This window comes from Drosophila pseudoobscura, chromosome X (genome assembly GCF_009870125.1).
Source record: "Drosophila pseudoobscura strain MV-25-SWS-2005 chromosome X, UCI_Dpse_MV25, whole genome shotgun sequence".
Lineage (NCBI taxonomy): Eukaryota > Metazoa > Arthropoda > Insecta > Diptera > Drosophilidae > Drosophila > Drosophila pseudoobscura.
This window is the reverse complement of record NC_046683.1, coordinates 43686793-43699538: the sequence shown is the minus strand read 5'-3', so window position 1 is coordinate 43699538 and position 12746 is coordinate 43686793. Positions and strand designations below refer to the sequence as shown.

The window sequence follows — 12746 nt, the reverse complement described above, 5'->3', positions numbered from 1 at the left end:
ACACTGCCAAGGGGTATATGGGCTGCTCAGACAATGAATCCAATCCACTGAGAGGTAGACCAAGAAGTGCCGGATCGTTCTAGAGCCACAGATCCGGAAGGTATCATAGAAGGAAGGACATTGATAAGTCGACTTGGCCTCGCGACTTGAGACGCGTTTTATCTGCTGCACCCAAAATGTAATACAAAATTGTCTTGTATTTATTTCTTTACAGATTCTTGGTGAGTTTCGATTTAAGATTGCGGGTCACAGTGGAGAATGGCTGGGATACTGGGTGACTGGGAGACCACCTGGCGTCTGCAGACCACGCTAATTGCATTGATGGTACGTAGCGGGCACAAAGGAAAGTTGCCAGGTGATGATATCAGCATGATCAAGCACTTAAGTAAGTACAAATGATGGCCCCCTTTTAGAGCAGAGTCCAGACCCAGACCCAGACCCTGCCTCCTCCCTCGCCCAGAGTCGCCTCTTGGCATCACGGGGGCTGGGCTGAATAGTTTGAAAAGTTTACAATTTGTTGATTCAACGCGGCATGAAATCGGTTTTGAAACTTTGTTGAACTTTAATTAACCGATTTCTGCTGGGTCGGGGGAGGAGAAAGGGCGAAAAGCAGAGGACGGAGAAAAAGAGAGAGAGAGAATCATAGAAATAAGTTAAATTACATTTAAGCCGATTAAAGTTCAGCTTGTTTTCAGCAAAAAAACGATTCGATTCGATTCGATTTGTCTCGTTTGGGGGATGAGGGCTAATGTCGATCGAATGTCTACTGTGGACTGTCGACTGGCGGCACAGAGGGTTCCGCTCACAAAGTTCATTAAGACCATCGCCGGACGGGGTTAATACGTTGAGCAAAGCCATAAAACTCGAACTCGTTTCCAGCCGGCAGAGGCAGTGGCAGAGGCAGTGGCAGAGGCACTGGTAGTGGCAGTGGCAGTGGCAGTCGCAGCGGCAGAGGCAGCGGCAGCGGCGCGCTACGCATACTTTTGTGATGATTTTTCCCAAAACCTAATTTTCAATTTACCAAAACAATTAACAACAATTTTATTGGCTTTTAAGCCATGCAAACACTCGAGACGCTCCACTCGCAGGGAAAACAGTGAGCGGGGCGCATCGTAAAAATCCACGAGTGTATCTCTCGGATACACGGATACACACACACACGCACGGACAGTGTGCCGCTATTGATCAAGTGTTTGCCCATCACAAACATTTGTTTGCCTTCCACCAACCAAGTCGAGCATTCTATAGAAATTCCCAAATGCTCTCGAATGTAGCCCCTTCCCTTCCCTTCCTTCCCGTGTGTGTGTATCTTTTAATTAACAATTCCGAAATGGTATCTATAAAACTGATGTAACCCGAATCCGCTCTACCTATTTGATTTGTTTGATTGGCAAATCTCATGGTAACCCCAGTTCCAATCCCAGTCGCTCCATGCCGCATCTGTGGCATCTGTGGCAGGCAGGCATCTGTAAATCTCTGGATTGGTAAAGTAGGTGCCAGCGTGCATGTTGTTTTGCATGTTGGCCCCCAATATCCTCCTCACTCCCAACTGCTCCCTCCTCTAGCCACCTCCTGCTGTCCTGTCGCTGTCCTGCCATCCATGCCGTCTTCCTGGGCCTGTTTGGAGTTGCTCCAGACTGGCGTTCACCACGTGAGCCGAGAAAGAGACTGAGCCGCGTGCTAGGGTCCACAATGTGCCATAAATTTATGACACTACTAAAAATAGTAGTGGTAAATGGCAGTCAGGGAGCAGTCAGGGTGCTGGAGGCTGGTTGCTGGTTGCTGGCTGCTGGGTGCTGGGTGCTGGCTGCTGGGTGCTGGAAGCTGGTACACCGAGAGTATCTGTGTGCATCTTCGTGTTGTTATGGCGGCTGTTACATTATGTTGCCTTTGTTTCTGGTGCGCATTACACGGGAATGAGAATTATATGCAAGTGAAAATGCCATTTAAAAGCAGATAAATAAACTTAATGCGAATCCGCACCACGGGAACAGTGGGTCTATGGGGCTGTAGATGGCAGCAAAGTGTCATTTCTGGGATATTTATGTTGGATATGTGTCGGTCGGTCGATCGGTCGGTCGAGTGGGCCTCTCTTTATAAGACGCTCAATATCCTGTGGCGCAGTCGAAAGGAATCTAAAGAATATCTTGAAGAAAACACAACTTCTGGCGATTCCAACTGAAATATGTATTCTTTTTGGAGCTGGTTATCCCTCACCCACTCGCGACGTCTGCGGCTGCTCTATCATTAGGTGAACCGTTAAGCACTGCTGCCACATCCACCACATCTACCTGTGTGCCCAAAATTGCCTTGCGTGCCACAAACTAGCGTCTGGCTGCAAAAGGCTTTCCCTGCTGCTCCTCCGATCCCACCGATAAATGCAGCGTTTGCGATGCGCAAAAGGAAGCTATAAATAACAATTAATTGTATTATTAAACTAATTCGGCAAACGCAGCTCCAGCTCCAGCTACAGATCCATGTCCAGGTCGAGGTCCATGTCCAGGCCCAGGCCCATGCCCAGGCCCAGGCCCAGGCCCAGGCCCAGATCCACGTTCAGGTTCGGGGCGGACGAAAGGCCGTCAGTCATGCGATGGGCACCGTCGCCTGCTAATTTACATTTTGATGGCAGACAGGCAAAAGTAAAAGTACCAACCGTCGAACGTCGTTTCTAAAATTGTGCCCTTAGGCAAAAAAAAAACCAAACCAGAGACCAGCGACCAGAGACCAGAGACCGGCGACCAGAGCAGACCCGCACAAGTCCCAATATCCAGGTCCAATCAATTATGGAATCAGTCAATGATCAGCAAGGAGCTGCCGTCCGCCGCCTGCACGCAATGGCAAGAGTCGCCCAAGAGAAGGGCGCGAAAGTTGCAGAAAGATGCAAATAATGACAACAATTAACGCCCGAAAATGTTGTCCTCTCCTGTCCTGTCCTGTCCTGTGCCATTGCGTGTTGAGAAAGCGAATTAAGGGGCAGCAGCAGGAGACCCATCGAGGCATTCATTAAGGCCAACACACGAATAGAAAGTAAATGGAACGGCAAAACTCTGACAACTGGTAGAACTCTTAATTAACAGCAAAGATTCCTTGTCTATATAATCGCTATATACTTGATCAATATATCGAATAAGTATGGAACAGCAGAAGGTAAAGTAATACCCGCCCTGGCCACTCGGAACGATCGATAAGTCTTAGCTACAAATCGAATTTGACGCCTATCTCTTCTTCAACAAGACCGCCATGGTCCTTTGAATGAACGGCTTGACAAAGCTGACATCTGTGTAGACACCGGGATACTTTGGGCTGGCGCATCCAATGCCAAACGAAACGATGCCACAAACCTGATTATTGATGACCAAAGGACCGCCCGAGTCGAAGGTGCATGCGTCCTTCTTGCCCAGCACTCCCGCGCAAAACATGCTGTCCGTCAGGTTGACTGCAGGAAAAGCCAATAAATTAGCAATTGAAAATGTTCACAGTAGGAGGAGGAGGAGGAGGAGGAGGAGGACCACTCACCTGTATCCATGTAGGTGGCTAAGCATTGTTTCCTGTTTAGGATCGGCACATTGACCTTTCGCAGATGAGTCTGGTAATTACTGGCTTTGGCATTGATTAGACCCCATCCAGCGACGGTCAGCTGTAGGCCGAACGTGAGCTTGGTCGTGCAGAGCTTCAGATGCATTATATTCCTGCCCCAGACGGGCCTCGACAGAAGGCCCAGTGCCACATCCATGTGCATGTCTTGCTCGCGGAAGGCGCTGGGCGAGATGTACTCAGCCAGCTCCACGCGCTGGCCGTTCTGGCTCAGTGACGTGATGCCCGCCTGTACCTCCCACCTTTGCACCAATTCGCGCCCAAGGAAGCAGTGGGCCGCAGTGAGGACTATGCGACTCGCGAGCAGACCGCCTCCGCAAATGAAGTCGTTGCGGTAGCGCATGGCCACCAGGTAGCCACCCAGCTTCTCGATGGTCGTATACTCGCCTCCAATGACGCGCGAGTAGACCGATGGGGGGGACACCAGCTTGCTTAGCATATCCGTATCGATTGTCAGGTTTTCCTGAGCGTGGACATGATTCACGGCCGCCAATAGCGCGGCCACCAGCACCAGGAAAAGTCGCATTGTACAGACGGAACGGAGATCAGTTGCTAAAAGAGAGTAGATCTACATCTATATCTTTAGCTATGGGGAACCAAGTGGAACCCGGCCCACAAGCGTGGCCGAGCGGGTTAAGTGAGACCGATGGGGGTTATCCAACGGCCAGCACTCCATCTGCTGGGAGGGAAAAAACCCAGAAAGCATGCCAATTGAGTCTAATTGCTGTTAATTAAAAAGTTTATGCATTTTTTTGGTCTGCTGCTGTCCACATTGGTTGGCGTTTACACTGGTGTTCCTAAGCGAAGCTCAAGGGTCGGATCTCCTGCAAGAGCTTGCGAATGTAGTACATCAGCTTTGCATCTCGGTTCCGTACGTCTGTGGCATGGGGATACATGGAGTTGATGCACTGATGCACGTCTGAATAGTGCTGTGCAGAAAACGATTCATGAGGCAGGCTTGTAGTGGAGGCAAGTGATGTTATTGATCCTTGACCTTACCCCAACGTTCCGCCAGGTGAGCTGGTAGTCGAGCTTGATCACGTCCAGGTCATCGGAGCAGAGCTCTTTGACCTCCACAAAAGTGGCGCTGTCGGGTGTCACCCTAACCGTGACATCGGCTCCCTCGACCAGATCCTTGGGGTTGCGCAGCCCCAGGATAATGTCCCGCCGCGTGGCCAAACGGTTCCAGTCGGAGCGGGTGAACCTCATCAGCTTGCAGTGCACAGCCATCGCATTGTAGACATGCACCTCAGTGGCCAAGTGCTTCTGCGTGAAGTAGCCCTTGTCAATGTAGAAGCAGGCATCCGGCTCCGCAAACACATTGATGTTCATCTCCTGGAAGCGCTGTCAAATGATGGGGAAGGGTGCAGGGACTTAGTCAAGGAGCTCTGTTCAGAGTACGAGTATTACCTGTCGCAGCTCGATAAAATCCGATATGGGCTCTTCAATGTTCATGAACTTCTCCGGCCTGGCCTGGTACTCTTTGGGCAGGTCGATCACATAGCCCCGTACACCTGCCTTGCTAATGTACATCACAATGCGAACGTAGAAGGTGTCCAACGTGAAGATGACCTCGTCGGGACTGCAATATATAAATAAAAACTGAAATAGAAATACACCAAGCACGTGGATCGTGATTACTTCTCCTCGTTTGGCTCCAGGCACCAGTGGCGGAAGGGAAAGTGGGCATATCGATTGAAGGCGATCCCAAACACACCCAAGCAATCTGTCTTAATCGTTATGGTCCTCTTGTCGACATCGAATTTTGAGTGTAATATGTGATTGGTGGTCCAGTGGAGGACCTTGGGTCGTGGCGCTCGTTCAGCCGGTTCTGGTTCTGGTTCTGGCAGGATCTCCTTTAAAATAATTGCGGCTTCGGTTTTTCGGGACTTTCTGAGAGTTTCCCTTTTGCTTAAGATTGAGCTCTCCGTCTCCGGTTTTCTTGTGGTCGAGTCCTCGTCATCGCGGCTATCCTGGAAATCTATCTCGTCTCTAGCACCCTCACCTTGGGTAGACCGGGCAGACTGGGACAGCCTGCTCTTGCGGGTTAGAGACGAACGCTCCTTGGTCTGACGCGTAATCGTTAGCTCTGGCAAGGTTCTTTTATAGCTACTCTTGTACTTGTTCTGTATATCGTCCAGAGTGGCCAGAACACCGAAAAGTGACGGTTCGTTAAAGGCACTGATCCTCTGAGTCGTAAAATGCCTGTGGGCTTTTCCAAACTCATCAGACTCCTCTGTGGATTTGCCCTGATCTTCGTAATAGAACGGGTCTGCCTCGTCAAAGTACGGATAGACACGTTCCGGTGCGAACTGGCTCTCAAAATTGAAGAGCGGATAAGGCTGCACTTCGTTCGCCTCCTCATCATTACCTTGCTCAAATTGTCGTCGCAGTAATTTGTTTCCAGCTGCCTTTTTATTTTCCAGCTCGGTGTCCAGCTCCTCCTTGAATTCCAAAGGAAACTTGAACGAGGATATGATGCGGGGCATACACTGCTTGCGAATCATGTAAATCTCCAGCTTGTTCAGGCTCTTCCCCGACATTTCAAAATTCCTCGCTCCGGGACGGATAGTACTGCAGCGCGACCCCACGGCGCTCCGGCGGAGTGATTCAAAATGCGAGAGACGGTAAATGTTATTCGATTCGTGGCGTGGCCGCGTGATAACAGTGGCAGTTGGCCTGCGATAGCCCACCACCACATCATCAATTTTCTTGCCGAGCTTGTCGACTTTTGGTATCAGACTTCGTTCCCGTCCATCCTCAGAGAACTTGGTAATGGACATATTTTGGGAACCCTTATTGCCCCTCGGTCGCTTCCTGACCTTCTCCGGCTCCGACTCGACTACTTCCTCGTCTTCGGGTTCCGCGATTTCCTCTTCGATGAAAAGGCAGACTGTGGGACTTCCCCAGCGACAGAGATGCCTGGGCAGATCGAATGTGAGGAAGAAGAACGGCAGCTCGTTCTTGCCCAAGTAGAGTATCGTTCCGTCCTCCGTTGTTTCCTCGAGCGGGGCACTCTTCACTTCGTGACGACTGGGGGCAGCAGTCAGCCGAGACGGCGCCTCCCTTATGGTCCCATGGTGGGACCTGGAGCTGAACAAGCCCACCTCATCAGCCTCATCGACCATCCTGTTCCGGTCGACATACAGGATGCGTCCATCCTCGTGCAGGGTTATGTTGAGCTTCTCGAAAGCGGTGTGCTTGGGCTTGCGCACAAAGTCCACCGCGAAGATGCCGCCAATTAGAATGAAGCGCCGCAGGTTGATCTAGCCGAGAAGATTAATGGGATTGGGTAGACCGAGCCGGGAATCGAATGGGTATGGGTAATCGGCTTACCTCGCCGGGAATAGAAGGATTTTTGGCCGGGTTATACGATTGATCCATGAAATTTAGGTACTCCTGCTGTTCGCGATCGATGAATATTTTGTACGGATCGGGAAACATTCCCTCCGGCAGAGCCTGAGGCTCTTTTGGTGCTTTCATTGGCTTCCCTTGCTGTTGGCCCTTCGTCTTTACGTCCTTCTTTGACTTCCTCGTTGGCTGTATGGCCTCGATGTTGCTGCAAGGTAGATGCAACATATTACATGCAACAAATGACTCTACAGCTTATGCTTATGCTAAACGTACGCTCTGATATCTTCATACTGCTGCATAGCCGACTCCATTTTTGTGATTATTTCGTCCTGTATATCCACCTGTGTGAGCCACTCATCGATAACAGAGTCCTCTATGTCTAGTAGGCCAGCGTGCGGCAGGCTAGTACTGTCAATCACCATCTCAAAGCTCTTGGACCGCTCCGAGTACGGATCGAAGAAGGTGTGCACACATCTCACGGTCATATTGTCGCAGAGTACGCTGAACGGCAGCTGGATATGAAGGCCCACACAGTCCAGATTGGCATTCATCACCGGCACTCTAAGAAAGAAGTCGGCAGTCCCTTAGATGGCTCTCGCTTTGAAGATTCGAAAGAAACTTACTCCAAAAACTGGAAGCGTATGGGAACATCTTGCAGACACCATAGCTGAAAGTTAAATTTGCTGCCCTTGTAGCAATAGTTGGCCAAGATGCATCCAATATTTCTGTTTTTAGATGCACGTTTGTAAAGATTGAATATTTCTACTACTGCTACCGATCAAATCTTACGTCATAAAGGCCTCGGGGGCGGAGATCACACGATAAGTAAGCGTATCGAAGAATGCTTCGATTTCTTTAAAAAGTTCAAAATGGATCTGGGATGGCAAAGAAGGGATGGCATATAGAAAGACAGGAAGAGATAGGATAAGGATTGGACCTACCATTGCCAGTTCCACTATACGACCTGGCGATAGATAAGCGAGCTCCAGCTCGTTGCGCTGTATCCGATCGATGCGCTTGATGGTCTCCAAAATCCCCCGAATATTCACATCGTAGAGCTTGCCTATGTCGGGGCGGAGGTCCTGCTCCAGCTTCTTGCGGGTGAGGTCCACGCGGAAGATGTCCTGCGTGAGGATGCTGCACTCGTTCACGGAGAGGGCCCAACTAACGACGTTCTGTTCGGCCTCCGCCGCCTCGCACCACATCTGAAAGACAAAGCGACGGATGTCCTGCGGCCAATGGGGTCTGGGCAGGCCATCGCAGTCCAAATAGCGCGACCAGTGTTCGTCCATTAGCTGCTGCTTCAGCAGCTCATTGTAGTCCTCAATCGACTCTAAAGGCAATCCGTCAGATCCGTACATATATCTTTAGTCCAAGCCAATCATATTTACCGTTAATGAAGCCGACGCACACCCTTAGATCCTGTAAGCGCATCACATAGGCGTGCTCCCGAGCCATCCAATCCTCCTCAGACAAAAGAGGTACCGCGGCAGACTCATCATTCTTGGATCTGGCGGAACTTGACTTTCTTGACCTTCTTGAGCCCTTTTTCGGCATGTTGCCCCCACCGTATTGTGTGTTGTTGTTGTTGTTTTTTTTTTGTTTTTCTTTAGATTTTTTGCCCCCGTGTCGTTGTGTTGTCGATGTGGGTGTACGTTTGATTCTAGTGTGAATTATGTATAGATCTGACAGCAGCAACTTTTTTGTTTCTGTTTTTATTTGAAAATTCCATTATTTTTGTGCGTATGTTTTTAGGCACACTTTGTACTACTCTACTGGATACCTACAACATAACTTCATTTACGAACCTCAATCGACGTTGGAACTAAACTAAGAATAACTCAATACACGAATCTCACCCAACAACCGGCGAATAAAGAACAGAAGAAGCGTATCTTTGTTGCACATATCCAAGGCACTGGCATTCAGCGAGCAAACGGCCTGATGCAGATCCGTAAAGTGCTGAAAACAATATACATACATGTATAATGCAATGTATAGCAATAAATGTATACCTAGAAGCACAGCTGAGTGACACTCCATCGCTCGTACTTACGGTCACGTTGCGCCACGTGTTCTCATACTCCAGCCGAATGACATTTACGTCGTCCGAGCAGAGCTCTGAGATCTTCACAAACTTCGCACTGTCAGGAGTTACGCGCATCGTTACTTCGGAATAGTCCGAAGGGTCCTTGGCATTCTTCATGCCCAGAATGATGTCGCGACGAGAGGCCAAGCGGTTCCAGCTGGACCGATAGAACTTTATCAGCTTGCAGTGGAGGGCCATCACGTCGTATGTGTGGAGCTCTGCGGCCACATGCTTGATGGAAAAGTAGCCCTTTCCGATATAGAAACTGGCATCGTTCTCGGCAAAGATGTTGATGTTCTTCTCCAAAAAAATCTATGGAGGATAATGCAGAATCCTAAATAGAGGGAATCGCATAGAATTGCTCACCTTGCGGAAGTCACGAAAATCGGATATGGGCTCAACGATTTCCAGATACTTAACAGGATTGGCAGTGTACGCGCTGCCCAGGTCGGTCGCATACCCACGCACTCCCTTCGCTGTAATATAGAGAAACACGCGCACATGGTACGTGTCCAACTGGAGAATGATCTCATCGGGACTGTTTCGGGGAATGTGAATAGATTGAGAACAGATGACAGTAATATGTGCCCATAAAGTGCTCCACTTACTTCTCCTCGTTGGGCTGCAGGGACCAGTCGCGGAAGGGAAAATGCTCGTAGCGCTTGAAGGCCAAGCCAAAGATACCCAAACGATCTGTCCTAAAGGTGATTGTATTGGCCTCTCTGTCGAAGGTGGTGCTTACGATGTGCTTTGTGGTCCAGTGTACCACCTCCTTCATCGGCCCATCTGGCTCGATTTCGCTGCTGCTGGAACTGTTGGCTTTTTCGGGGGAGTCGTCTACGTCAGTCTTGCTGGAATGATGGCTCTTTCTGTGTGAAAGAGCTGTGGCTCGTCGATACACATGCATCGTCGGCTCCGTTTCGGCTATGGCTAACTTTTCTCTCTTATCTTCCTTGGTTTCGACATACTGGCGAATCAGATCCTTGGGCCTTTCCAGGTATTGCCCTTTGATCTTCTCCAGGGTATTCAGGAACCCGTGCAATGTCTGGTCCATTAGGCTGTCCTCCGTACACATGTAACGCTGGGCATTATCGAAGAAGGGGAAAATGCGCTCTGGCTTGTGCTGCGATTCAAATTCGAATTCGCGTATTGGTCGCTCGACAATTTCCTCGAAATCCTGTACCCTGTTTATAAACAAGGCCTTGCCCTTCTGCTTCTCCTGTGATTTCAATTCCAGCTCTTCGTCCACAAAGTCTGTGGGAAACTGGAAGGAGGAAATAATGCGAGGAAAAGAGAACTTTTGCAGGTTCCTCATTTCGGTAAGGGTCAATGTTTTAAGCAAGTCAAAATTGAGAATCGGCGCGAATATCGCCTGAATGGGTTCCAGTCTACTCTGCCGCAGAATCGACAATTGCGAGGGACGAAAAATATTGGATACTGGCTGGCTGGCACTTCTTTGATCGCGGCTCGGTTTTATAAGTCCACTCGGGGATGGCATCTGTCTATTGACCCGATCCTCCGCAACTTCACTGCCGTCGAAGGCTGGTGTCTCCTCAATGGGCACCATGTCCGTTACATACTGGCAGACCAGAGGCTCACACCACTTGCAGAGCCCCTGTGGCAGCTGGATAGTCACAATGAAGTACGGCAGCTCATTGTCCTGAAGCCGTATGTTGCTCTGTCGAGCCTCAAGGGCTGTAGTCAAGCGAATGCGCGACCCGACCGGCGTCTGCTTGCGGCTCTGCGATATTTGTGTGCGGCGAAACTCCGGCATTGCGTAGCCTCCTCCCATTTCGGCTACCACATCCGGCATCGTGTGCAGAATCCGCCCATCCTCGTGGAGAACCACGTTGAACTTCTGGAACTGCATTTGCATCGGTCGACGTACAAACATAATCGAATAGATCCCACCCAGCAGTATGTGCTGCCTGAGATTAATCTGAAAGAAAAGAGCTGTCAGTCAGTGGGTTTTCCAAGGGTCTTCCAATGTATCCACCCACCTCATCAGCGGTCATATTTAGTTTCTGTGGATGGTAGATCTCGTTGAGATATTCCTTGTAATCACTTTCCTCCCGTTGGTAGAAGGCTTCTCGGATGTCGGGTAACATGCCCTCAGGCACCGGCGGCGCCAATTTTGGGGTCTTTGGTACCACTATCTTCGGTAGCTTGTTTTTGCCCTGGGCTTGTTCCTTCCCCCTTTTGGATGCCTGTTCGGTCCGCTCCTCTATCAGCTGCAAGAGCTCCAGGTACTGCTCTCGCCTTCGCACCATCGCGGCCAGTGCCATCTCCTGCATTTCCAACTGCACGTGCCATTCGCTCATCAGCGACTGCTGGATATCCGCAATTCCTGCGTTGGGGTAGCTGTCGCACTCCGGAATCGCCTGCTCATAGCTCTTGGCATTTTGCGAGTAGTTGTCAAAACTGGTGTGGACACAGCGAAGGGTGAGGCAGTCCATCAGCACACTCAGTGGCATCTGCACCATGACGCCCGTAGCGCTCAAGTCGGCCATCATTGCCGGGATTCTGGGGAGCAGATAACATAGCGACTAGAAGGAGGAAACCGAGTGGATTCTGATCGAGTTCCACTTACTCGAATTGGTCGAATCGCACGTGTGCGTTCGTCAGACCCCAGATGTCCATAGTCCATGGCTTGCATCCGTAGCTCCACGTTGCTTCCCTGCCATCTACAGTTCTAGTGCGAAATTCATGTTTGGACATGCATTTTCGACCTCAACACTCACTTCATGTAGACGGCCTGCATTGACAGTACCCGATAGGTAAGGCGATCGAAGAGGCTGTCGATCTCTCGCTCGTAGTCACCACGGACCTCAAAGACCTCCAGCTGCGTCGCCAGACTCATTCGCTCTACTTCGGCCTGGTTGTCCAGCATTACTTCGATCTTCTTTAGTGTGTCGAGGCACATCTGAACATCTCTGCCGTAAGCCACGCCGGGGTTTACGCCCAGCTTTGTCTGCAACGAGCCTCGTGTGCGGTCCTCTCTGAAAATATTCTGATTGAGGACACTGCACTCGTCCACCGACAGTGTCCAGTCTACAGATTTTTCCGTTTCAATGTCCGCGCAGTGACGCCTTTTGACTAGAAACGTTCGCATCTCGCCGGGATCAAAAGGTCGAGGCAGTTCACTGCAGGTCACATAGTGATCCCAGTGCTCCTTCCGGGCGCGTTCCAACTCCAGTTGGTTGAACTGGCTAAGGGCACCTGCAGTGGTTGAATGACTCAATTATAAATAAATTTAAGTACCACTGATCCGATCTGATACGTCCGTACGCTTTACGTATTCACAGCTGGCGGCCACATCCTGCAGTCGACTGAGATACTTATCCTGCTGCGCCAGCATTTCAGCTTCGCTGATCAAATTATAGTTGGCGTCCATAAACGGTTTGCCCTCGGACTGCTTTTCCATTGTGCAAAATACTGTTTTATGAGTACCCTACAATAAATAGCTATTCTTCCTATATGTCTGTCTCTGTGTGTGCAGTGTAGCTATCTGACTGGGAATGACTGAAGTATGTATGACAGCCCATGACAATGAAGTCATGGCGAATCAAATGTAAACCAGGCCAGCACCGCGGCTCTACTTTTATACTCAGCCGGCACTCAGTCCGTATAGTACATACAATATACTTGATACGTAATTATAAGCAAGCGGAGACCCATGACTGCCGCATTTCTTTTCTCTATCTGTCTT

At 50.0% G+C, this 12746-nt stretch overlaps 3 protein-coding genes across 4 annotated transcripts; all 3 read right to left on the bottom strand.

Annotated features, from left to right (window-relative positions):
- Positions 1-3070: 3070 nt before the first annotated feature.
- Positions 3071-4170, bottom strand: LOC4813400 (seminase-like). Its single transcript, XM_001353180.4, has 2 exons — positions 3517-4170; positions 3071-3436 (listed from the first exon to the last, which is right to left on the bottom strand). The coding sequence occupies exons 1-2, from the start codon at positions 4118-4120 to the stop codon at positions 3216-3218; spliced, it is 825 nt and encodes a 274-aa protein (XP_001353216.2). The 5' UTR covers positions 4121-4170; the 3' UTR covers positions 3071-3215.
- Positions 4171-4305: 135 nt separating this feature from the next.
- On the bottom strand, positions 4306-8654 carry LOC6900383 (uncharacterized). The gene is made up of 10 exons (XM_002134740.3): positions 8340-8654; positions 7890-8281; positions 7738-7823; positions 7572-7673; positions 7222-7509; positions 6931-7153; positions 5236-6860; positions 5005-5176; positions 4594-4938; positions 4306-4523 (listed from the first exon to the last, which is right to left on the bottom strand). Exons 1-10 carry the CDS (start codon positions 8503-8505, stop codon positions 4392-4394), a joined length of 3531 nt encoding a protein of 1176 aa, XP_002134776.2. The 5' UTR covers positions 8506-8654; the 3' UTR covers positions 4306-4391.
- Positions 8540-12576, bottom strand: LOC6900382 (uncharacterized). 2 transcript variants are annotated; one of them, XM_002134739.3, is made up of 8 exons: positions 12326-12576; positions 11779-12256; positions 11628-11729; positions 11038-11560; positions 9646-10976; positions 9404-9575; positions 9005-9349; positions 8540-8910 (listed from the first exon to the last, which is right to left on the bottom strand). In XM_002134739.3, the coding sequence occupies exons 1-8, from the start codon at positions 12459-12461 to the stop codon at positions 8779-8781; spliced, it is 3219 nt and encodes a 1072-aa protein (XP_002134775.3). In that variant the 5' UTR covers positions 12462-12576; the 3' UTR covers positions 8540-8778. The 2 variants fall into 2 exon arrangements, with proteins under 2 accessions (XP_002134775.3, XP_015042632.2); XM_015187146.2 differs by lacking the exon at positions 12326-12576 and having other exon boundaries at positions 11628-11721; positions 11779-11909.
- Positions 12577-12746: the final 170 nt, after the last annotated feature.